We start from the raw sequence: 23,339 nt of genomic DNA, 5'->3' as shown, positions 1-23,339 counted from the left end.
CAACTAGGTACATATATGGATGGTCAGTGTGCACTTAACCACATTTTAGAAAGAGAGCACAGAAGACACAAGCGCTCCTCGGGTTCTCTCCAGCACTGCACAACATACGCTATGCTCTACCTTTTCCAACCCCTTCTGCTAACAGTAACCCCAGTTAAGATACTGAACTCCACAAGCAAGCCACATAGAAATAAACCTTGAGTTTCAAAGTTTCCTCGGCAACATCCAAAGTTTATTTATTTTAAGGAATAACAGAGCAAGATATCATCCACAACAACACGATAGCATTCGGTGGCAACAAACAAGAGAGAGAGAGAAAATAAGTCTGGTTAAGCATATGCTCCTACCTGCTATGGCCAGCAGGGATGCATAGAGGCAATTGCTACTGTTTATTTATTTATTTATTTAGCCGAACATGTGCATTCAGGACAAACTTATCAGAAGCATTTCATGATCTTCAGGAGATGACTCCCCATAGCCGTAGCTGTTAGGCACACCAATCCGGATGATAACCAACATGACAGTTGAAAAAGAAACATTAGCAGTAGGAAACATGTTTTTGGAGACAACACTTCTAGCTATCCATATACTTTCCAAACTAAAGCAGCAACTATGGCAGCCATCAAATTTCCTTAAAAGATTCACTTAAAAGATTGATCGGATTGAATTGGTGTGTGATTGTCAACCAATCGGCACTGGATGGCTTGCTTGCTTGGTTTCTCCAGCTCCAGCTTGCTGTACCTGGTGTTCACGATCTATCAAGCTGGAGGATGTGAGAGTTGACGAAGAGGTGGCCGTGGCGGTGGAGGTTGCCAGGCGCGAGCTGGAGTGGAGTCGTCGCGTCTTGATCGGTAAGTGTTTGGTCTGTACCTAGGTAGCTATGGTTTTTGATGCCGTAGATCGAGTATCGCACAGTCCAGTGTGTATTATCCTCGTCCTTTTGTATGTTAAAAGAAAGAGAGGGTCGATAGGTACCAGCCGCCATTAGCGTGAGGGGCAGGCAGCATCTCCGTCCACCATTAGTCGTCTGAAGGAGAAAGATTGTGTGTCAGGCCCCAAGCCAGGTCCACCTGACGCCTCAAAACTCAAGCTACCACCAAATGTTCAGAGTCCAAAAAACAGAACAAAAGCAGAGGAAGCTATTACAGGCAATTGCAGTCTGTACCAGTTCTGATTGTCCACCACCTACTGCCTTGACAAAGCTCGCTGATGACCAGAGTCGAGTCCGAGGTCGACAAAGATGAAGTCACTGGAACATCGAGTTTGCAATGCACATATCTAGACCATGAGCGTGCAGAACTTAACCTCGCTTTAGAAAACAGAGCACAGGAAGCACTGCACATCAAGTAAATTAAGATTCCAGAATTTATCCCAAACAAGTACTAGGATATTGTAGTGCTAAACTCCGTAATAACCAAATACATGTCCAACAACAAACAGAGTAACCTTATTTATTACAGCAGGAAGTCACCATTTTTCTTGCAAAGAAAATCGTTTTCTCACACTTAACAGGTCATTAACTTCGATCTGTTACAAATAAATAAATCCTAGTGGTGACACAACATAAAAGTACGAACGGCGGGGAAGCCACCAAATCGACATGAGAGCAAAGAGGACTAAATAATTCGACGCACTTGATCATGTTGATGAATGGCCGTCAACCAATAAGCAGCATACGAGAATGCTTTGCCATTAGCAAGTCGCAGCCTGCACTGCCTGCACAATAATAAAAAAGTGTCATTACCAGGATGTGAACTGTGGGGAGGCGAGGAGCAAAGCTCATTGCAAGGCAAGCAGCACAATTCATTACCTGGATGTGTTGATGTTGTCTAGAGAAACAATATCTTGGGGCGTCGACCTGGGAGGTTCTTTGCTGCTTCTTTCCACTCATTTTTTGTTTCATCTCCCACATCACGATGGAGAGCAATCTCGTCAAGATGCCCAAGGGAATGGACCGCTGACGTGCCAGAAATAGAGCCAGCCAGATCTTTGCATAGCAGCTGCATCGACCTGAGGCGTGGTAAAGCTCCCTCTTGGATTTCCAGCTGACCAATCATGGATTTCACCAGAATGGATAGGCGTACCAGGCTCTTAAGTGTACCTTTTGTGACGACGAGCCTGCCCAGGCTAGTTGCAACCAGCTTCAGGTGCGCCAGGCCAGGCACTTTGCTCAGGGTAGCAAGAAAATCTTGGCTAAGGCTCAGCTGAGGGGATGAAAGGCCTAGCTGTTGGCTTTTGATCCCTAGATCAAATCACCAAAGCAGCAGGAGCACCTGGCTTGATCTACAGTAGTAGCACTAGCACACGCAGGTACACGAACTTGACTAGCAATCGGCTTCTCTCGGCGGAACAAATACGAGGCACCAAACCGATGTATTGCAACAGGCTCGTCTCGAGCCTGGTTCTTTATTGATCTGAACTTTTTCTGATCTGGTTACAAGGGGGGTACATGTATATATACTGCTAAGCTATGTCTAACCCAAACCGACTCGGTACAGGTATCCTACATGGATACGCATACACGCACGGACACGGGATTAACTCTAACATTCACCCCCTAATCACGATGTCCTTACTTCACGGTTTGGACGCCCATCTTTTCTCGCATCTCCAAGAACTTCTGTCGCCCAAGAGACTTCGTGAGAATATCGGCAAGCTGGTCTTTCGTGTTCACGTGTTGAACCTCGATCATACCTTTCTCAATGCACTCCCGGATGTGGTGGAACCGGGTATCGATGTGCTTGCTCCTGTCATGATGAATCGGATTTTTGCACAATGAGATTGTAGCTTGGTTGTCGATCTTCAATGACACCTTCTGCACCTTCCGCTTTACAAGATCAGCTAGGAGTCTTCTCAGCCACACTGCTTGACAAGCCGCCGTGCTTGCCGCTATGTATTCTGCCTCGCATGAAGACAACGCAACCACCTTTTGCTTCTGAGAATTCCAGCTGATAGGATTTGGGCCAAGGTAGAATATCATACCCGTTGTGCTTTTCCGGTCATCCACATCACCTGCCATGTCGCTATCTGAGTATCCATGAAGGATCAATCCTTCATTTCCCTTTCTGTACGTGCAGCCAAGATTAATAGTGTCTTTCACATAGCGCAAGATTTGCTTGACCGCGCTCATGTGTTCGGTTGTCGGATTCTCCATGAAACGACTCACAATCCCGACTGAATAAGCCAAGTCAGGTCGGGTATGCACCAAATATCTTAGGCTGCCCACAACGCTTCGATACATTGTGGTGTCCACCGGCGGATTTGAGCTACGCTTGCTCAACTTGTGGCGTTGGTCCATTGGAGCTTGTGTCTCATAGCAATCTGTCATGCCACACTTGTCCAATAACTTGACCGCATAAGCCGATTGACATAGGGAAATCTCTCCGGAGCTTTGCTTCACTTCAATGCCCAAGTAATAGCTGAGTAATCCCAGATCGCTCATGCTAAACTTCTTCTTCATCTGCGCCTTGAAACGTTCAATTTCTTGCGCACTATCTCCGGTGATAATCAGATCGTCGACATAAACTCCAACTAGCAGGTTTGATCCTTTGGAGTTCTTTGTATAGACCGCGTGCTCGAGGGGACATCTCTTGAACCCGAGCGAGATCAAACTTCGGTCTAACTTTGCGTTCCAAGCTCTTGGCGCTTGCTTCAACCCGTAAAGTGCCTTCTTGAGCTTATAAACTTTTCCTTCTTCGCCTTTCTTCTCGTAGCCGAGGGGTTGTTCCACGTACACTTCTTCTTTAAGGTCTCCGTTGAGGAAAGCGGATTTCACATCCATATGATGAACCTTCCAATCCTCTTGTGCTGCCAAAGCTAGGAGCACTCTCACCGTCTCGATTCGAGCAACCGGTGCAAACACCTCCTCATAGTCAACTCCTTGACACTGTATGTAGCCCTTTGCAACGAGTCTTGCCTTGTACTTCACAATGGCACCCTTCGTGTCCTTCTTCAACTTGTAAACCCACTTCAAACCTATCGCCTTTTGGTTCGGAGGTCGGGTTACCAAAGTCCACGTGCCATTGCTCTCGATCGCCTTCAACTCCTCATCCATGGCGTGCATCCAACTTAAACTTTTGCTTGCCTCTACGAAGTTCGCCGGCTCCTCAACTCCGAGTAAACACAAATCGGAGTACTCAAGCGTAACTGGCTTTGCGTACTTGTAGACTTTCTTGAGGGTCTTATAGCGACGAGGCCCTGAAGAATCCGTTGTGGCTTGCGAAGGAGGCGACACAAATTGTGTCAGCGTCGATGCACTTGAGGAAGATGGTTGAGTCTCGGGCATAGTAGATGCCGGGTCGTTGGCATCCTCGTCGTCGGCGTAGTCGTCGTGATCGTGACCATCATCTTGATTGTCATCATCACTATGCGCCTCGTTGTCGAGATCTCCACCCGTGTCGTGCGCGTCGTTGTCGCTATCACCTTGCGACCGATGCACGTCGTCGTCGGTGTCGGCACCATGGTGATCACTGCTGTTGCGGTCACCTTGGTTGTGCGTCTTGCCAACCACCTGGACGTCCTCCCCTGCATCATCATCACTTGGAAATTGAACTGTGAATATGTTACTGTTTGGAGCATCGTCGGCTGCTGCGCTCCAATTCCATGCTTGGTTTTCTTCAAACACGACGTCGCGTGAAATCCGTAGACGCTTGGTCCATGGATCGTAGAAGCGGTATGCCTTGGTGCCGGAACTCCTCTCGTATCCGATGAACACCATCTTGGTGCTGCGATCAGCAAGCTTTGAGAGATGCGGCTCCGCCGTCTTCACATGTGCCACGCACCCAAACGTTCGTAGATGAGACACATTCGGCTTACGTCCGTAAATTGCTTCATACGGAGTCTTGCCGATCACCGCCTTCGTTGGAGCCCGGTTGAGAAGATAAACTGCTGTTGAGACAGCTTCTCCCCAAAAAGTCCCCGGCAAGTTCTTGCTCTTGAGTAAACTTCTCGCCATGTCAACGACGGTTCGATTGCGCCTTTCAACAACCCCGTTCTGCTGCGGCGTATAAGGTGCCGTGAGGAACCTCTTTATGCCAATCTTCTCGCAGTAGTCGTTGAACTCGTTCGACGTAAACTCTCCGCCGCGATCTGTCCGTAGAGCGCGAACCTTCAGCTTGTGTTCCATCTCCGTTGCTTCAGCTTCTTAAACGCTTCAAATGCTTCATCTTTAGATCGTAGGAGAATGACCCACATATATCTCGAGTAGTCATCTACCACTAGGAAGAAATACTTCTTTCCTCCGTGAGTTGCTGGGGTGATAGGGCCACATAGATCACCATGGAGCAGCTCGAGTGCATCACTTGCACGATAGGTAGACTGAGCAGGGAATGGCCTGCGGTGCTGTTTTCCAACCAAGCACCCATCACATACTCGATCAACATGGTCGATAAACGGCATCCCAGATACCATCTCCATCTTCGACATCTTCTTCAAGGCGTAGAAGTTGACGTGTCCAAATCTAGCATGCCATAACCACGAATCATCATCACTCTTGGCGAGCCAACACTCCGGTTGAGATTGATCAAGGTTGAGGATATAGAGCCTGTTCCGCGTGCGATTCACACGCGCTAGGACGTTTCGGAGGTTGTCGAAGATCGTCATCACTCCGTTCTCAATATCCACCTTGCATCCATTCTCATCAAGTTTCCCGACAGAGATGATGTTGTTGCGGAGCCGTGGGATGTAGTACACTCCGGTGAGTATGCGATGTTCTCCTGTGAGACCCTCGAAGAGGACAGAACCTTGCCCGCAAATCTCCACATTTGAACCATCACCGAACTTGACCGAGCCTTGAATATCATATTCTAGCTCGAGGAACTTCTCCTTGCACCCCGTCATGTGGTTACTGGCACCTGTGTCTAGATACCATGACACGTTCTGGCTTCCGGATAACTTTGGTGTTACCTTTTTCTCATGAAGTAGCACCTTCCGGTTCGGTTTCACAACCGCTGTTTGGACGAGATCACAAACTTCGGCCATCAGAAGACCTGGACGTTCGTCTTCCTGCTTCGCCAAATTTGCCTTGATCTCCCGCTTGTTAGGCTCTGGACAATCCTTCGCAAAGTGACCCATCTCGTTGCAGTTATAGCACTTGACCTCGGACATATCCAAGTTCCGTGGCTTCCGCTCTTTAGATCGGTCCGCCTTACCACGACCTTTTGGCTTGCCTTTTCCTTTGCCTTCTTTGGTTTGTCCGCCGCGCTTCACATTGCTTGAGCCTTCGCCAACGTTGCGCCTTCCTTTGCTACTTGGGGACTCCCAATCTGCGCGCGAGTACATGAGTTGGTCACCACCTCCTCCTTTGCCTTTCCGACAGCCACGAGCATTCTCTTCCCATGTCCGTAAGCGTCCGATCGCCTCCGTTATGGTCATGTCGTCGATGTCGTAAAGCTGCTCGAGCGTGCCGATGATGTACGTGAATTTATCAGTCACTGAGCTGAAAAACTTCTCCACAATCTCGGTCTCCTCGAGCTTTGCACCAAGCGCGTGGATCTCTCCCACCAATGTAGTCAGACGCATGGCATAGTCGTTCACCGATTCAGTTTCCTCCATCTGCAACTTGTGAAATTGGCGCTTCAGCACTTGTGCCCGAGCCTTGGTGACGCGATCTTCTCCGATCCTCATCTCCTTGAGTGCGTTCCACGCCTCTCTTGCTGTCTCGAACTCCGCCAATGTCATCAGCACGGAATCTGGCACAGACTGGGCTATGGCGGCCATGGCACCTTCGTCGCACTCCTCGTCGACGTCGTCGTCCGTGATGGCCTGCCACACTCGTAGGGTTCGGAGAATGATTTTCATCTTCACTGCCCACACGCCGTAGTTGGCGTCGGTGAGCATCGGGTACTGGATGGGGATGTTGCGATGTACGTTGGCACCGCCCGTTCCGCCACCACTAGTCGCTGACTTGCCGCCCTTCTTCACCTTGTTGCTGTTCTTGTTCGCCTTGGAACCGCCGTTGCCGGACTTGACCGACTCAGCGTCGCTGTCCCCCATCGTAGATCGTAGATCGTCAAGGCTCTGATACCAAATGTTGGCTTTTGATCCCTAGATCAAATCACCAAAGCAGCAGGAGCACCTGGCTTGATCTACAGTAGTAGCACTAGCACACGCAGGTACACGAACTTGACTAGCAATCGGCTTCTCTCGGCGGAACAAATACGAGGCACCAAACCGATGTATTGCAACAGGCTCGTCTCGAGCCTGGTTCTTTATTGATCTGAACTTTTTCTGATCTGGTTACAAGGGGGGTACATGTATATATACTGCTAAGCTATGTCTAACCCAAACCGACTCGGTACAGGTATCCTACATGGATACGCATACACGCACGGACACGGGATTAACTCTAACACTAGCTTAGTGAGACCACCCAGAAAGGCAACAAAGGAGGGAAGGCTGCATATCTTGCTTCCTTGCAGCTTGAGCGAGGCAAGATAGCAGCAGTGATTCTTTCCCTTATCCAGAGAGAAATTCAGCATGTCTTGGGTCAACTCGTCTTCAAAATTGAGTGAGAGTGATGGAGTCCCTGTGGAGTCAGTGCTTCTCTCAATGAACCCCTTGATGGCCTTTGAGAGATGACTTGAGCTGCTGGTGTCGGCGGTAGACTCACACAGTATTTTCACCTTTGTCAAATCATTCATATTGTACATGAGCTGTGCAAACTCTTGGCTCTTGCTGTTGTCCAAAACAAATCCTGCCAATGTTTCCAATTTGCTCTTCACTGACAACCAAGTCTGTAGCTTACTCATTGTCCGGCCTCCTACATCTTGCTTGAGCTTGAACTTCCCAAAGAGATGAACTAGACATGGCAGCTCCAGGACTTGTGTTTGCAGAATCTCTATCGCTGTATTTCTCACATCTAGTGTATCCAATACTTGAAGCTTGCTGATCTCCTTTGGAAGCGCTGTAGCAATAACAGCGGCCCCGAGGCATAGGTACCTCAGCAGCAACAGTTTGGTGCATATCAACTTGAGATGGCCATCCCCCAAGGATACAACGCACTCTTCCAGATCCAAAACTCGCAGCAGTTCATACTTGGAGAAGTCCAGGACAGATGGGTGCGCCTCTCCCAAGATTGTCAGTGACCGGACAAGAGTTAAACCTTGCACTTCTCTGGGCCTTGCATGATGCAGAGCAAGCCGGCGGATGTTACTGGGTATGGATGGGTTAGACTGCCCATTGTACAACACGGTAACAAAGTTGTCGGACATGGACTTGCGCAGGACAAACTCCAGCATCATGCCATGGGTATGGCATGTCTTCACCTCTGTGCTGTTACCACTGGCATCCATAGGCTGGATGATACTCCGGTCGACAAGCTTATTGAAATTGATAATAGCAGTGTTGAGGGCACTACATGCATTGTCTCCTGGGGATAATCCTTCTGATAACCATCTCCTTAACAGTCTTTTTTTCTTGATAGGACGATCACTTGGATAGGTACCCAAATAGAGCAAAAATATCCTGGCAACCTGGCTATCAAGGCTGGTGTAGCTCTGGACAAGCACACGCCTCATTCTTGCAAATAGTTCATCACTCTCCAGATATGTACCCAGGTCGGCGCATAATTTTGCCCATTTCATGGGTGTTGGATTACCTGCACTTTGAAAGAACCTGGCGGTGGTAACAAGAGCAAGGGGAAGACCATCACATTTCTTGAGCGCTGCGGAGCCGAGCTCCTCTGCATCCAGCGGTGGTTCATCGTCTTGGAAAGCTTCATTGAAGAACAATTGTCTTGAGTGTTGGTCAGAAAGGGTTGCCATTGTGTACACATGATCACGAACAATTGAGCTGCTGCAGGTATTTGCTACGTGCTGAACGGCGGTCGTCACTAGAAATCTACCGCTTAACCCCATGAAGGCCTTCTTCATGTCGTGCCAGTATGCTACTGTCCGCAGGTCATCAATTACAATGAAAAACCTAGGTACCCAAATGAAACATGACAAACTAATTAGCCAAGCACTTCCGCTTCGGTAGACCCCCTGTAAACACAAGGACGGCCGAGATTGTCCAATACCCCTTTATAACAAAGGGCAGGATGGGCATATTTTGAAAAAGCTTCCCCCGCCGGCCCGAGGGCCCGCAAAAAAAAACACTACAGGCGAAACAATACGTATATGAATACAGCCCGCCCGCCCGGGAAGGAAAAAAAATTAAACCGGCCGACCGCACGCGCCTGGTGACGTGGCAGGCATGCAGACGTGCCGCCCGCGATCACGGCGGCAGTCCCCGCAGTCAACGCGTCGCGCCGCACCCGTCGCGGCCCCACCCGCCCACGTCCCCCGACCGCACGCCAGCCCGCACCCGTCCGCCAATCACGGCGCCCGAGGCACGCATGCACGTAGGCGGTTGCACGCGCGTGCCGCCTGCCGGACGCCTCCGCTGCCGCCTGCCGCCGCGCCTGCCGGACGCCTCCGCTGCCGCCTGCCGCCGCGCCTGCCGGACGCCACCGCTGCCGCCTGCCGTCGCTGTCGGATCCTCGCCTGCCGCGCCGCCGCTTCCGCTGTCGCCTGGCCTGCCACCCGACCGGCCCGCCGCCTGGCCTGCCCCCTCCGGACGCGCCGTTCGCGGCGCCCGACGGTCAAACATCGCCTCGCCTGTCGCGCGGTCATTAACGCGCCGACGTTAATAGCCGCGCTGCCGCCCGCCCGCCTCCTCCCCCGCCCCGCCCCGCCCCGCTATAAAACGGCGACGCCCCGCCGACGCCCATCCCATCGTGCTGTCGCCTGCCCGCCTCCTCCCCCGCCCCCGCCCACACCCGTCCCACCGACGCCCGTCGCCGCCTGCCCGCACCCGATGCCGTTCTTCCGCGGCAGCAGCAGCACCGGCGGCGGCGCCGCCGACGATGACGTCCCCGGCGCATGGCCGACGAGCATCGGTGTGCCGGAGACGCTGGAGCTCCACCGCTACTGCCTCCTTGTGCCGCCGGGCTGCCGTCTTCCACGCAACTGGAAGATCGACGCCGACGGCTACGCGACGCCGGGTCCCGGCGCGACGGAGGAGGAGCTCCGCAACCACAGCGGCGGCCGGAGGCCGGAAGCGGTTTTGGTGCGGGAAGGACTATTGGGAGGTCATGGCCGCCTTCCGCCTTGCGGCGGCCGGCGAGACCCCCGACCTGACGGGCCGCAGCGGCCGTCTTCGCGCACCGCCTCCACCGCACGATCGCCACAGACATGGTGGCGGCCACGGTGTGCACCCGGCACCGGCGCCCGCGCCGGCCGCCGCTCCTTCGCCGCCGGGGATAGACTTGCCGCCGGAGCAGGTCATCCTCCGCGAGGACGGCGACCCGGATGACACGCCGGGGTACCACGTGGCCGTACGGGCGTCGGAGGCTGCAGCGGCGGCGGTGGAGGCGATGGAGGCCGCCAAGATCACGGCCGCAATCCAGGCGGCCGAGGCGGCGCAGCAGGCGGCGATGGCGGCGCAGCAGGCGGCGATGGCGGCGCCGGAGTGGCAGCAGGTGCTGCCGGAGTGGCAGCAGGCACCGGCAGAGTGGCAGCAGGCGCCGGCGGAGGAGGAGGATTCCGACGACGATCCGGTGGACTGGGACGACCTCGCCAACCGGTCCAGCAGCGATGATGACGGCGGCGACGGCCCGGCCGTGATTGACCTCGTTGATAGCGACAACGAGTAGTTTTTTTACTGTGTTTTTTATTTAATTTGGTTATGTCGTTGTAAGCCTAAGTAGTAGACTTTATGTATGAACTTGTAATCATCGAGTTCGCTCGACTATGTAAAATATTTTATCTATGTTGAATGAAATTTAAGTGAAATTTCTTTTGTCCTTTTCATTCAAGAGTTTTGATTTGATGATGAATTTGTACACGAAAATATGGTAAAACATAATAAAATAGTAAGGACGCTAAAGTACGTGATTGCATGCATGTAACAGAACAAAATTTTGCGAGTGTGTGTGCATCCCGAATGTAGTCCTACACGCACGATATGAACGAAATCAGACAGGAAACACACGTAGCTCAGTGTGTGTCTGGACATCGGTGTAGGGTACTTTAGCCTAGGAAACCCTAGAAAATGCGTCGAGGGTTAAAAATTTGCAAGAATTGGCGTCGGTGCTGTGGATGGTGATGGCAACGTGTGAAAAGAGTGTCGTGACGTTTGACAGAGTAGAAAAAAACCCGTAGTTGGGAACCCCTCCCCGGCAGACCGAGAAGTAGCTGGTTGCACTGGGGCTACGTGATCGCATGCATGCAATTGCACCAAAGTGTGCGTACAGGTGGGCACGGCCAACGTAGCCCCCCATGCAAGGTTGGAACGAAAACGGACACAAAACGGACGTTGCGTCACGTCCGGGCAGTGTTTTTGCGATTTTCGACCCGGAAAACCCTAGAAAATGCGCCGAGCGCCGGAAAAATACGAAAATTGGCGTGTGTGCTGTGGATGGTGATGACAACGTGTGGAAAAAGTGTCGTGAAGTTTGACGGAGTAGAAAAAAACCGTAGTTGGGAACCCCCTCCCCGGCAGAACGAGAAGTAGCTGGTTGCACTGGGGCTACGTGATCGCATGCATGCAATTGCACCAAAGTGTGCGTACATGTGGGCACGACCAACGTAGGCCCCCACGCAAGGTTGGAACGAAAACGGACACAAAACGGACATTGCATCACTTCCGGGCAGTGTTTTTGCGATTTTCGACGTGGAAAACCCTAGAAAATGCGCCGAGCGCCAGAAAAATACGAGAATTGGCGTGTGTGCTGTGGATGGTGATGGCAACATGTGGAAAAAGTGTCGTGACGTTTGACGGAGCAGAAAAAAAACCGTAGTTGGGAACCCCCTCCCCGGCAGACCGAGAAATAGCTGGTTGCACTGGGGCTACGTGATCGCATGCATGCAATTGCACCAAAGTGTGCGTACATGTGGGCACGGCCAACGTAGGCTCCCACGCAAGGTTGGAACGAAAACGGACACAAAACGGACGTTGCGTCACTTCCGGGCAGTGTTTTTGCGATTTTTGACCTGGAAAACCCTAGAAAATGCGCCGAGCGCCGGAAAAATACGAGAATTGACGTGTGTGCTGTGGATGGTGATGGCAACGTGTGAAAAAAGTGTTGTGACGTTTGACAGAGTAGAAAAAAACCCGTAGTTGGGAACCCCCTCCCCGGCAGAACGAGAAGCAGCTGGTTGCACTGGGGCTACGTGATCGCATGCATGCAATTGCACCAAAGTGTGCGTACATGTGGGCACGACCAACGTAGGCCCCCACGCAAGGTTGGAACGAAAACGGATACAAAACGGACGTTGCGTCACGTCCGGGCAGTGTTTTTGCGATTTTCGATCTGGAAAACCCTAGAAAATGCTCCGAGCGCCGGAAAAATACGAAAATTGGCGTGTGTGCTATGGGTGGTGATGACAACGTGTGGAAAAAGTGTCGTGACGTTTGACGGAGTAAAAAAAAACCGTAGTTGGGAACCCCTCCCCGGCAGAACGAGAAGTAGCTGGTTGCACTGGGGCTACGTGATCGCATGCATGCAATTGCACCAAAGTGGGCGGACATGCGGGCACGGCCTACGTAGGGCCCCACGCAAGGTTGGAACGAAAACGGACACAAAACAAACGTTGCGTCATGTCCGGCCAGTGTTTTACGGCATTTTCACGGGGAAAATCCTAGGAAATGCATCGAGCGTCGGAAAAATATGCAAACTGGCGTGGGTGCTGTCGAGGGTGATGCCAACGTGTGGAAAAAGTTTCGTGCCATTTGGCGGAGTCCAAAAAAAATTGTCTATCAATCAATGTATTTTCGATAATGGTTGTTTTAAAAAACAGACGCAACTAATGATTGGGAAAAAACTAATAAATAGGTTCTTACAAAAAAAACTAATAAATGGGTTCTTACAAAAAACAGACGCAACTAATAAAGCCCGCGTACATGCATATCCATCGGAGGTCAAAGGCCCTCCACGCCTCCACCATGTTGGCCAGTCCACGCCGCCTCCACGCCGCCTCCACGAGCGCCTCTCGCGACGCCATCTAGGGAAAACGCAGCCCCCGACGCCACCTCACACCGCCTCCACGATCGCCTCCCCCGACGCCATCTGCGGCCACCGCCGCCCCCGACGCCAAGTCACGCCGACGCCGCCCCAACGCGCGCGACGGCCCTGAGGCCATCTACCACCGACGCCAAGTCACGCCGACGCCGCCCCAACGCCCGCGACGGCCCTGAGGCCATCTGCCACCGACGCCATCTGCGGCCCTGATCCCATGGCACGAGGTACTATTCATTCATCATGTTTATCATGTGCCCATATAAAGTAGCTAATATTTTTTTTGCTCCTATTCCTAGCGACGGTGGAGTATGGAGAGATTTTTTGTTCGGTTGAGAAGTGGTGTCTGTTGGTCAACAAACTAAACTCTAGGCAGAAAAAGCGTTTTGCAAGCACTAGTCTTGGAAAAATGCTGATGATACCTTGTGTGCTCATGCGCAAATGTTTGCTCCAGTTCATTATTAAATCGTATTCGTTGGACAGAAAAAGGTTCATCATGCCATCAAAAAATGGTGCGATATCATTGCGCACCGAAGATGTGTTTGACATTTTCGGGCTACAGAACAAGGGCAAAGATGTCATGAAAGCGCTAGGAAAAGGGGGGTTAAAGGCGAAGGTGAAGGTGCCTAGTCGCTTTTTAGATTCCAATACGGGGGAAATGATGATAGACGACCTGATTGAGAACATCGTTGCCAGTGGCACATACGATGATGATTTCCTCCGTAGAATTGTTCTGCTTCTTCTAGGCACGGTTCTTGCACCGCAGTCCACGATAGAAGTTCCTAATGCTTATTACAAGTTAGTGCACGATGTGGAGGCCATCAAAGCATATAATTGGAATGCGTTTACGTTACGCGTTTGCGTGGAAGGCATCACAAAGACCTTATCAGATCTTACAAAATTTACTTGGCCGATCGGAAACCTTGCGCTCCTACAGGTAAATCTTATGTTATATTTTTTTCTTTCGAACTATAGTTTGTGAATTTTGTTTGCTAATATACTTCCTGTTCATGCAGTACATGTTTTGGGAGAAAGTGCAGCCACTGGATGATGAGGCATTTGATCCATTAGCTAATGAGTATCCATTGATGCTTAATTGGTCAGAAGATGAGGCTAAGAAGCGTGACGCATACGACACGGCATACGGCCGTGGTAATGGGACGGTAAGTTACTATTTATGTGTTACTATTTCGTACTACATGCACTTAAGTTACTATTTATATGTTGAGAAATTTTAATTGATTTTACCTGTTACAGATTGATGACGTGATAAGTGAGAAGTATAGGCAGACATTAATTGCTCAACAAGGAAGAAAGGCGGAGGAAGAATTACAGCAAGAATTAGAGCAGGAAGATCGTGTCCAAAAAAAGAAAGATAATAGAGATGAGGCTTCATCGAGCAGGGATAGTACATTAGATCAGGTGATGAAATGCATCAAAGATATGCAAAAAGAAATTAGACTTCTCCCTCAAAATGTGCTGAGGTAATATGAGTGATGTGTACTTCAGTTTACATTGGATTATTCATAATTTATGCATGTAGTTAATGCAATTAATGTGTCATTGCAGATAGTAGTGGAGAAGCTGGAGAAGAAAGGTCTTGTCTTCAAGCCAAACAAGGGGTCTGATGATGACATTGAGTATGTGGAGCATAGTGAAGACTGGGTGGGGAAGTATGGTCCATCAAAATATTGGCCAGATGTACAATCAACTCCCGCAAAAGAAGATATTGACAACAGGGTGGACGCATCCTTCACCACTGGGAACGGGAATAAATTGGCGCGTGAGAAAGGTGTGCATCACAACACACCTGGTACAGGAGATGAAGGCGACCCCTTCGTTATTGAGGATAATGGTAATTCTCCCAACCCATCTCTTGCGACGGTAGACACGAATGACTTTCCAGCAATTACTTCAACCCCCAAGAATATGAATGAAGTGTCAGACGGGTCTAGCACCGATAAATCTGAGGAATTTAGTATGGATAGTCTGAACACCCGTATTAAAAATGCGAAAGAAAATGGCACTAAGGAGAATGATGGGAAGGAGAATGATGAAAAGGAGAATGATGGGAAGGAGAATGATGGGAAGGAGAATGATGGGAAGGAGAATGATGGGAAACGCAAGAGGAAACGGTCAAAATATTGTCTTTCACCTTTTCTTCAGAACGGTGGACGTAAACGTGCAAAGAAAAGTAAGTGCTAGGTAATTTATTCTTGCAACATACTTCTGTCCTTGCATGCACACTTTATTAACTCATTGTTTCTTACTATTTTAGGTCTATTTGGTATAAGAGCTGCTATGATTAGTACTGATTACATTAATGAGGATCACATAGAGGCCGCGAAGGTTTATATCCGGACACTGGCAGAGTCGGAGAAGCTTTGCAGAAAAACTGTTGTGCACATGACGGGAATTGGTGGGGAAACATGTACACCTGATATGCTTGAAGCCATCATTTCAAAAAAGTGGTTGCATGGCGGTGTAAGTATTAGCACTAAGTTATTAAGTTGTACATGTCATTTACATAAATTATCTAATAGGCGTATTGCTGTTATGTTATTTTGTAGGTCATCAATAGTTATTGCAACCATATGCAGACCCATAATCCTCGTGCTGACCGTCACATATTATCATCTTGGGTGTCCCACTGGCTTATTCTTCGTGGTGATGGAAAGGTTAACAACTCAAAGAGGCATTTTATGGATCATTTCACAAACCAAACTAAAATGGTGTCTAGAGTTACTGAAGAGTATTTCATCAAAGATAAGGTACTTCGGTTTAGTATGATCATTCGTAGTACATCTGTGTGTACACCAACATGAATAAACTTTGTTGTAGGCATACTTTCCTTTTCATGTGGACGAAAGTCATTGGGTAACAGTTCTTATGCACAACAAGAAAAAAGAGTTTCAAGTTTTAAACTCTACTGGTAAATGCAACAAAAGAGTTCTTGCAAAGATTGCTAATCTGGTAAGCTTACAATGATACATAAAACAGTATATAGTTATTCGAAACGTACTTCATATGTATTTTTTATTTTTATTTCAGAGGGCAGAAATAGCTAATGATACAAACGAGGTGAATGCTCTTATTGGAACGAAACATCCTGACGTATCTTCCTGGCCAATAAGGGAGTATGATATGCCATCACAAACAGACGGGTATGTTGCAAATGTTGAATTAGTATGTACTTGTATGATCCATCAATAATTGACTTGTGGTTTCTTGCAGAGTCTCTTGTGGTCTTTTCGTGGTGAAATGCGTTCAAAGCTGGGACGGAGATGATTGGACATTTGAGTTCGATCAAGATGAGGTTAATGCTTCAAGGGGACGCATTCTAGCTGAAATACTTTTTTCAGAATGCAACACGAAGGAAGAAGTGAAAGAGAAGATCCTCAAGATCATGGAGAAGAAATGAGTCGGAGGATGGGGTGTTGGCTATTATCTCCACTAAATAAACGTGTCGTTGTCGGTACTTGATACAATTTTCATATTAAGACATCACCTCTATATTGTAATGTGGCATGGTTTAGCATGTTCCGCAACTAAATAAATGTGCCGTGGTCGGTATTTGCTACAATATCTATTTTTCAATGTCACTTTTATTCGCATCATTGTCGGTGACACTCTTATTTGCATCATTGTGGGTGATGATATTTTTTTAAATGAGTATATTTGTTCTGCACTTTCGTAATAGTAAAATAATATTTTTAAAAATATTCAGAAAAAAAATGCCCAACCACCGCAGCCGGGCCCATAATGGGGAAAAGATCATACCCAAATCAAGCCCAAAGGGGGCGACTCGGGCGGCTGATAGAGCCCACTAATGGGCCCGACAACGGGGTCCAACGGGGCTGCGGGCAGTGTGATAAGAGAGGAGCTCGGTGGAGGGGGCGGAGGCAGCTATTTAAGCCGCTCCTCGTGCCCCCCGGCTTCCGAGGTGGGACTAAAAATAGCGTCCCCGTCGCGCCCCACACTGCACGTGGTCGCCGCAAGGCTCAGGAGGCCTATTGTCTCGGGCCGGCCCAGTTCAGCCCAATGAAAGCACGCCGCCACTCGGCCCCTCCCCCGGCCCACGCACACTCCCCTCCCTCAGTGCACGCGGCCGCCGCAGGGCTCATGAGGCCGTTTTCGGCGCTGTCATCAGCCGGCCCAGTTCGGCCCATAGAGGCACGGCGCCACTCGCCCCCTCCCACGGCCCACGGCCGACGCCCCTCCCCCGCGCGCTGCCTCACGCCAGTTTAGTCCCACCTCGGAAGCGGAGGGGCGCGAGGAGTGACTTAAATAGCTGCCTCCGCCCCCTCTTTCGAACTCCTCTCTTATCACACTGCCCGCAGCCCCGTTGGACCCCATTGCCGGGCCCATTAGTGGGCTCTATCAGCCGCCCGAGTCGCCCCTTTCGGGCTTGATTTGGGTGTATGATTTGTTCCCCACTATGGGCCCGGCTGCGGTGGTTGGGCATATTTTTTTTCTGGCAGTACAAATAAACAGAATTTTGAAACAGTAGGCATATTTTTTTTCTGGCAGTACAAATAAACAGAATTTTGAAACAGTATAAATAAACAGAATTTCGAAACTTCATATAGAAACAGTACAAATCATCACGTAACAGTACAAATCAAGTTTTCTGGCACACATGTGCAAATAAAAATAGCATAGGTTATTCAGACATAACAGTACAAATCATCACGTAACAGTACAAATCAAGTTTTCTGGCACACACGTGCGAATAAAAATAGCGTTATTCAGACATGACTCGTGCGATCACTTTTATTCTTCCTACAAACCAAGCTGCGTCTCTACGCCCAGTTCCTGAACAAAACATAAAGAAATGGATGAGCAAATATAGTTGGTAAAATCAAAGTAGCAACATAACAAAAATAAAAAGGTTGCAACTCACTTCTCGTTCTTACTGCATGTAGCCTTGTTATGACCTGGGAGACCACACAGACTGCACAAAGGACCACTTTTCTTCTCTGTAAAATCTTTTGGCCTATCATTCTTTGTAACGTCGAGGCCCCCCTTCGATCGCCCCTTCTTAGGTGCACCCTTCGTCGAAACTTTCTGAGGATCACCAATACCAGGCTCAACTTGTTGCGCCTGACTTGCCTCCTTCTTCAGCATAGCATACCTTCTACTTCCTACAAGTTCCTCCTCTGAAATCTTTTTCTGCGCAATAATGTTGTCCAGACATTTCATCAACTCGTCGTACAAGAAGGGATCATTTGCTGCAACATGAGCAGCTTCTGCGGTTTTAATGGTTATTGCACTATACCGTTCTCTCTCCAATGGCTCTGACCAACCCCATCCAAACATATCACTCTTCCGCTGCACAGGCAACCCATCTCTCGCATGTTTGGACAACCGATGCATGACACAACACTTTGGTATTTCAGTTAAGTTCAGATGATGGAGAACAAACAGAATGTGTTTGCATGGCAGCCCTTTCCGAACCATCCTAAGACAACTGCATGTAATAGTTTGTTCTGAGTTACCTGGTTCATAAACAACATTGTACGTGAACTTGTGGTTATCCTTCCATGTCACCATGAATGTTTGACGCCCAATTCCCACGAGCGTCTCAAATATCTCCAGCTGACCCATCTTATGCAAATCATCTTGCAGAATGTAGAAATTAGCAGGTGTGAATACTTTGGCGGCATGCTCCTCAAGGGCCTTATATTCAGTAACCGACGGTGGTTCCTTCTGGAATGCCTCGCAGTCATCGTACGCCTCGTTCTCACGCAGGCGAACTATACAGTTCTCATAATGCACCACCAAATCAACAATTGTCATACCGTAGTCCAGGTGAAGGTGAAGGCAGGAGTTGAGGCTTTCACTCCTCTGGTTACTTCGCATACCAAGGAAAAAAACCATCGGAAAGATATGAAGCTGCCCAAAGTCTCCTCTTCCTGTACATCCTGTCAAGCCACTCTTCGGTTCTATCCGTCTTCCACTTATCATAGAAAGCTTTCCATCTCTGCTCAAAGTTCGCTTGAGAGGTGGCATAGTACAGGAGCGATCTGAACTCATCCAATGACTTGTAATGCAGGTGCCTTTGCATATTTTTCTCGATATGCCAGGAGCAAAGACGATGGAAAACATCTGAAAGGACAGTCCGAATAGCCCGGATCATTGCAGCGTCACCGTCTGTGATTATTGACTTTGGCTTCACCTGACAGTTTGCCTTCATAAATGTCTGCAGCAGCCACACGTATGTCCCTTCCGTCTCGTCAGCAATGATGGCACAACCAAACACTGTGGTGCAACGGTGGTTGTTAACTCCGATAAAGGGGACGAACGGCATACCGTATCTGTTCATCTTATACGTGCTATCAAACACGACCACATCTCCGTAGTCCTGATAGTCCCTCCGCGACTGTGCATCGCACCAGAACATACTCTTCAATCGCCCTTCCTTGTCACGCACATACTCAAAAAAACTCAGGGTCCTTCTCCTTCCTGCTCCTCATAATGCCAACTGCCGTCTCTGCATCTCCCTTTGCAATGAGCTTCGTTTTTTCTCTGCAACAAAGATTGTAAATGTCCCTCCTGATAAGCCCGCACTTATCGTACGAACCGTATCTGCTGATGAAGTTGTCCATTAAAATGTGCTTTCTTATCCCGGCCGCTTCCATCGCCAATATCTCCGCCCTCTGGCCATCTCCAATCCGTCTGTGTGACCACAAAAAACAAACCTTGTCGGGCCGAGCCATCGCGTGGTTGTGATCATCCACGAATGATGCGACGAACCAAACGCCACGTTCTCTGTCCAGCTTCACCACCATATGTGCACCGCAGTCGCAACGAGTCTCCGTTCTAAGCCTGCGCTTGCGGCCCTCCATGGTTATGAACTTGCTCTGCCTTCTCCCTGCCCTGGAGCAAAGAAACCGCCGGTACCGTATCATTCCCGAAGCACCTCGTTTCACCTTCTGTTTCCTGATACTAAACCCGTGCTCTCTGGCGTGATTGTTGTAGAATATGTATGCATCCCCTTGCGACCGAAAGGTCATAGCCATAACCTTCCAATGTGTCTCAAGCATCTTCTGCTCCCTTTGAGCCTCCTCAATATCAATCTCTCCCTCATCGTGATCAAGTACAAGACCATCTGACTCCTCCTACAACATTCATTTGAAAATATATATGTCAATTACTATCATTTAAATCATACTATTGATCGACGTACAACATCTAACAACTAACCTGGCTCAAGTTATCTGCAAATGATTCCTGCCAACTATGTTGCACATTGTCAACATCCACATCTTCCTGTAAATTTGTACACAAAGATATATAGTTAGTCATGCCATACTTTGCAAATTCAAAAATAAAAACAAAATATACGCCACTTACGTTCTCGCTATTTGCGCCATGTTCATTATTATCAAAATCCTCCGGAGGTAAGATATCATATGATGAGACGGAATCGTTGTCGCCGCTGTCATCATCTTCGTTCAAATTATCGTTATCGGTCTTAGTCACCTTATCAGTACCATTCTCGTCCCTCCCGAATGCGGATTCTTCGTCCATGTCAACACGCCAAACTCACAGAACTGCAAACCATTTGAAGTGTTGATTACAACAAGGACAAAAACTCATGTTGGTTTGCAAAAAAATAGAAAGACGTGTAATCCATGAACCCAGCAGCTACCATGAATTTTTCTTAAAGCAATGGTTCAAACAACACTTTTTTGTCTTGTGTGAAACAAATAGTTGAGGTTGCCCATCGGTGTGTGCATATTGTGTGATGTCGTCATGACATAAATAAGCGTTCCTTAAATTAAGTCTGGCCTCCATTTACATTCTAGATTCATCACTTAACTAGCCCTAACTTATATCCATCATGCCCGCTAGGTTTAGATGACAAACCTTGCCCCGCGGTGTAGGCGTCGCCGGCGTTCGACGACGGCAGCTGTCCCCACCTTGAATCTAGCAGCCGGCGACGTGCACGACGAGCCACCGGCCGGATGTTTGGCAGGATCCGCGACGGGGGGTGGGGAGAGTGGTGCGGAGGCGGCGTGGCACGTCGGGCCCTTCACGTCCGGGGGGTGGATGATGACGGTGAGATGCGGCGACGCACGCCGTTGGGACGGCGACGGCGGTGTCTGACGGGGTCGGACGGCGGCGTCGGACGGGGTGGGAGGGCGGCGATCCGCGGGGCCGGCGATCGGATGTGGCGGGTGAGTACACGAGGTGGGCGGGCGAGTAGACGGGGTGCTTGGACGCACGCCGTTGGGACGGCCACGGCGGCGTCGGACGGGCTCGGATGGCGGCGTCGGACGGGGTCGGAGGGCGGCGATCGTATGGGGCGGGCGAGTAGATGGGGTGGGCTTGTAGATCGCGCGGGCAGTTTTTTTGTTTTTTTTGCATGCGCGCGGTCTACGTACGCCAGTTACATCCGTATAATACGAGGTGGGCATACCTTTCTTTCGTATGACCAATCTGCCCTTCTACGTTTTGTTGGGGGGGGGGGGGGGGGGGGTCTACCGAAGCAAGCCCCTTAGCCAAGAACTACATCAATAGTAGAGAAAAAGAGTTAGGGAACTGAACGAATATGAGTTACCTCTTGGTGCCAATGCACTTTTTGATGCTTGCCTTAAGCTGGGTGAGACCGCCACTGGTGGGCAGGGGAAGGTGGCCAAGCTGCCAGAGTATCTCCTTGAGAACATCTGCGGCTGCCCCGCTCCCCCCTAGTTTCCTTGGAGGGAGCCAAGCCCGTGCTTCGTATTCGCTTTTGCTCTCAATTGCCTTGTACACATGATTTGCAAGAAGAGTCTTCCCCATACCATGGAACCCCACAATGGTAATCACTTTCAGCTTCTGCTCCTGCTGGATCAGATCCAGAAGCTCGTCCCGGGGGGTGTCCATACCCACGGGCACGGCGATGGATGCCTCTGAATGGGTGCCATCCTCGTCGTCCTCAATTGCCGTCGGCGTGTCTGTCTGCTGAGACGACAACGACTGCCTTGGTGAGGAGGTGCTGCTGCTAGCATTGTTGTATGAGTCTCTCAGCTTGAATACATCCTCTGATCTCTTCTTGAGCTGTCGGATCTCTGCAGCAAACTTGTTCCGGGCCTTCATCGTCTTTGCCCGGTGGAAAGCCTGGCGCACTCTCCCGGTGTCTTGGTCGGCCCTCACACGGTGCATGAAGCGGTCGATGCAGTCCTCTAGGGCGTGCGCCAATTCACGCACCATATTAATCCACACCATATTCACATCTTCACGGCCGCCACGGCAGCCGCTGCGGCAATCATCATTATGGATGACGGCCGAAATCATAGCAAACTCGTTCTTGATGTAGTTGATGTCGATCTTGAGACTCTTCCGGAGCTCGTGCTTTGCCAGCAAGGAATCAAAGAGTTTAGGCACCATCCACTCCACCAAGGAGGTGGCCGCGGCCGTCGCCATAGCCTCCATCTCTCTCTCTCTCTCTCTCTCTCTGTGTGTGTGTGTGTGTGTGTGTGTCTGTGTGTATGTGTTTATTTGGTTGCAAGATCACATCATGGAGTTTTCACCAACCGGTGAGGACGACAACATCCATGACATGAATGAAGTTGGGGTAAGCTACCTAGACCCGTTGGGAGGCTGAATTGAAAGCACTCTGCACCGCATAATGCTTTTCATTGCCCTTGGTACCGCCACTAGCTAGACAACCAAAGCTCAGATGCAACCTTGGGATGTGAGGAAAACATAAAGAATTGGTAGCGGCTTCGAGTTCACTAATCTATTAGAGCATGTACAGCCGGACCTGTACGCGGGCGGACGCGTCCGGAAGCGTTCACGGATGCTCACTGAGCAGTCCCTAATTCTACGCCTTCACAACCACGTATTTCATATTCATCATCCTATTGTAAAGTAGTTTGGAAAGCGTAGAACCCTTTGTCTTGGGCCGCGTTGTTATATTGAGGCAAAGCCTTGGTGGACAAGTTACAGAGGAGGAGATCGACCAGGGGAAGATCGACAGGAACAGAAAGAGATCGACCAGGAGAGGTCGTTACAAGAGATAGAGAGAAGAAGAGATAGATACAATTTAAACACCTCTCCTATCCCTATACAATAATTCTAACACTCCCCCTCAATCTAAACCTCAAGCCTTGCTAAGGTTGAAATTGTATTTGAACTCATCCAATCTTCTCTCTGTCAAGGGTTTAGTAAACCCATCTGCAAGTTGATCCCCTGTAGGAATGAACCATATCTCAAGTAGCTTTCGAGCTACTCTCTCTCTGACAAAATGAAAGTCCACTTCAATATGTTTTGTTCGTGCATGGAAGACAGGATTGGCTGAAAGATAAGTTGCACCAATATTGTCACACCATAACCGTGCAGCCTTCGGAGCTTT

At 49.5% G+C, this 23,339-nt stretch overlaps 4 protein-coding genes across 4 annotated transcripts; 1 reads left to right on the top strand and 3 right to left on the bottom strand.

The window, feature by feature from the left end:
* Positions 1 to 1,390: 1,390 nt before the first annotated feature.
* On the bottom strand, positions 1,391 to 22,693 carry LOC125525346 (disease resistance protein RGA4). Its single transcript, XM_087533056.1, has 5 exons — positions 21,564 to 22,693; positions 7,353 to 8,919; position 6,770; positions 1,811 to 2,221; positions 1,391 to 1,716 (listed from the first exon to the last, which is right to left on the bottom strand). The coding sequence occupies exons 1-4, from the start codon at positions 22,415 to 22,417 to the stop codon at positions 1,830 to 1,832; spliced, it is 2,814 nt and encodes a 937-aa protein (XP_087389182.1). The 5' UTR covers positions 22,418 to 22,693; the 3' UTR covers positions 1,391 to 1,716; positions 1,811 to 1,829.
* On the top strand, positions 15,156 to 16,418 carry LOC147956800 (ubiquitin-like-specific protease 1A). The gene is made up of 5 exons (XM_087533047.1): positions 15,156 to 15,481; positions 15,568 to 15,768; positions 15,839 to 15,970; positions 16,049 to 16,161; positions 16,232 to 16,418. The coding sequence occupies exons 1-5, from the start codon at positions 15,299 to 15,301 to the stop codon at positions 16,416 to 16,418; spliced, it is 816 nt and encodes a 271-aa protein (XP_087389173.1). The 5' UTR covers positions 15,156 to 15,298.
* On the bottom strand, positions 17,897 to 18,484 carry LOC147956799 (uncharacterized). Its single transcript, XM_087536761.1, has one exon. It carries the CDS (start codon positions 18,455 to 18,457, stop codon positions 17,897 to 17,899), a length of 561 nt encoding a protein of 186 aa, XP_087392887.1. The 5' UTR covers positions 18,458 to 18,484.
* On the bottom strand, positions 19,435 to 20,530 carry LOC147956798 (protein FAR1-RELATED SEQUENCE 4-like). The gene is made up of 3 exons (XM_087536748.1): positions 20,354 to 20,530; positions 20,204 to 20,269; positions 19,435 to 20,118 (listed from the first exon to the last, which is right to left on the bottom strand). Exons 1-3 carry the CDS (start codon positions 20,528 to 20,530, stop codon positions 19,435 to 19,437), a joined length of 927 nt encoding a protein of 308 aa, XP_087392874.1.
* Positions 22,694 to 23,339: the final 646 nt, after the last annotated feature.

The sequence above is a fragment of the Triticum urartu genome, chromosome 7A, assembly GCF_056163025.1.
Source record: "Triticum urartu cultivar PI428250 chromosome 7A, HENAU_Tu73, whole genome shotgun sequence".
Lineage (NCBI taxonomy): Eukaryota > Viridiplantae > Streptophyta > Magnoliopsida > Poales > Poaceae > Triticum > Triticum urartu.
The sequence above is the reverse complement of the archived record's forward strand: the minus strand, read 5'-3'. Positions and strand labels throughout refer to the sequence as shown.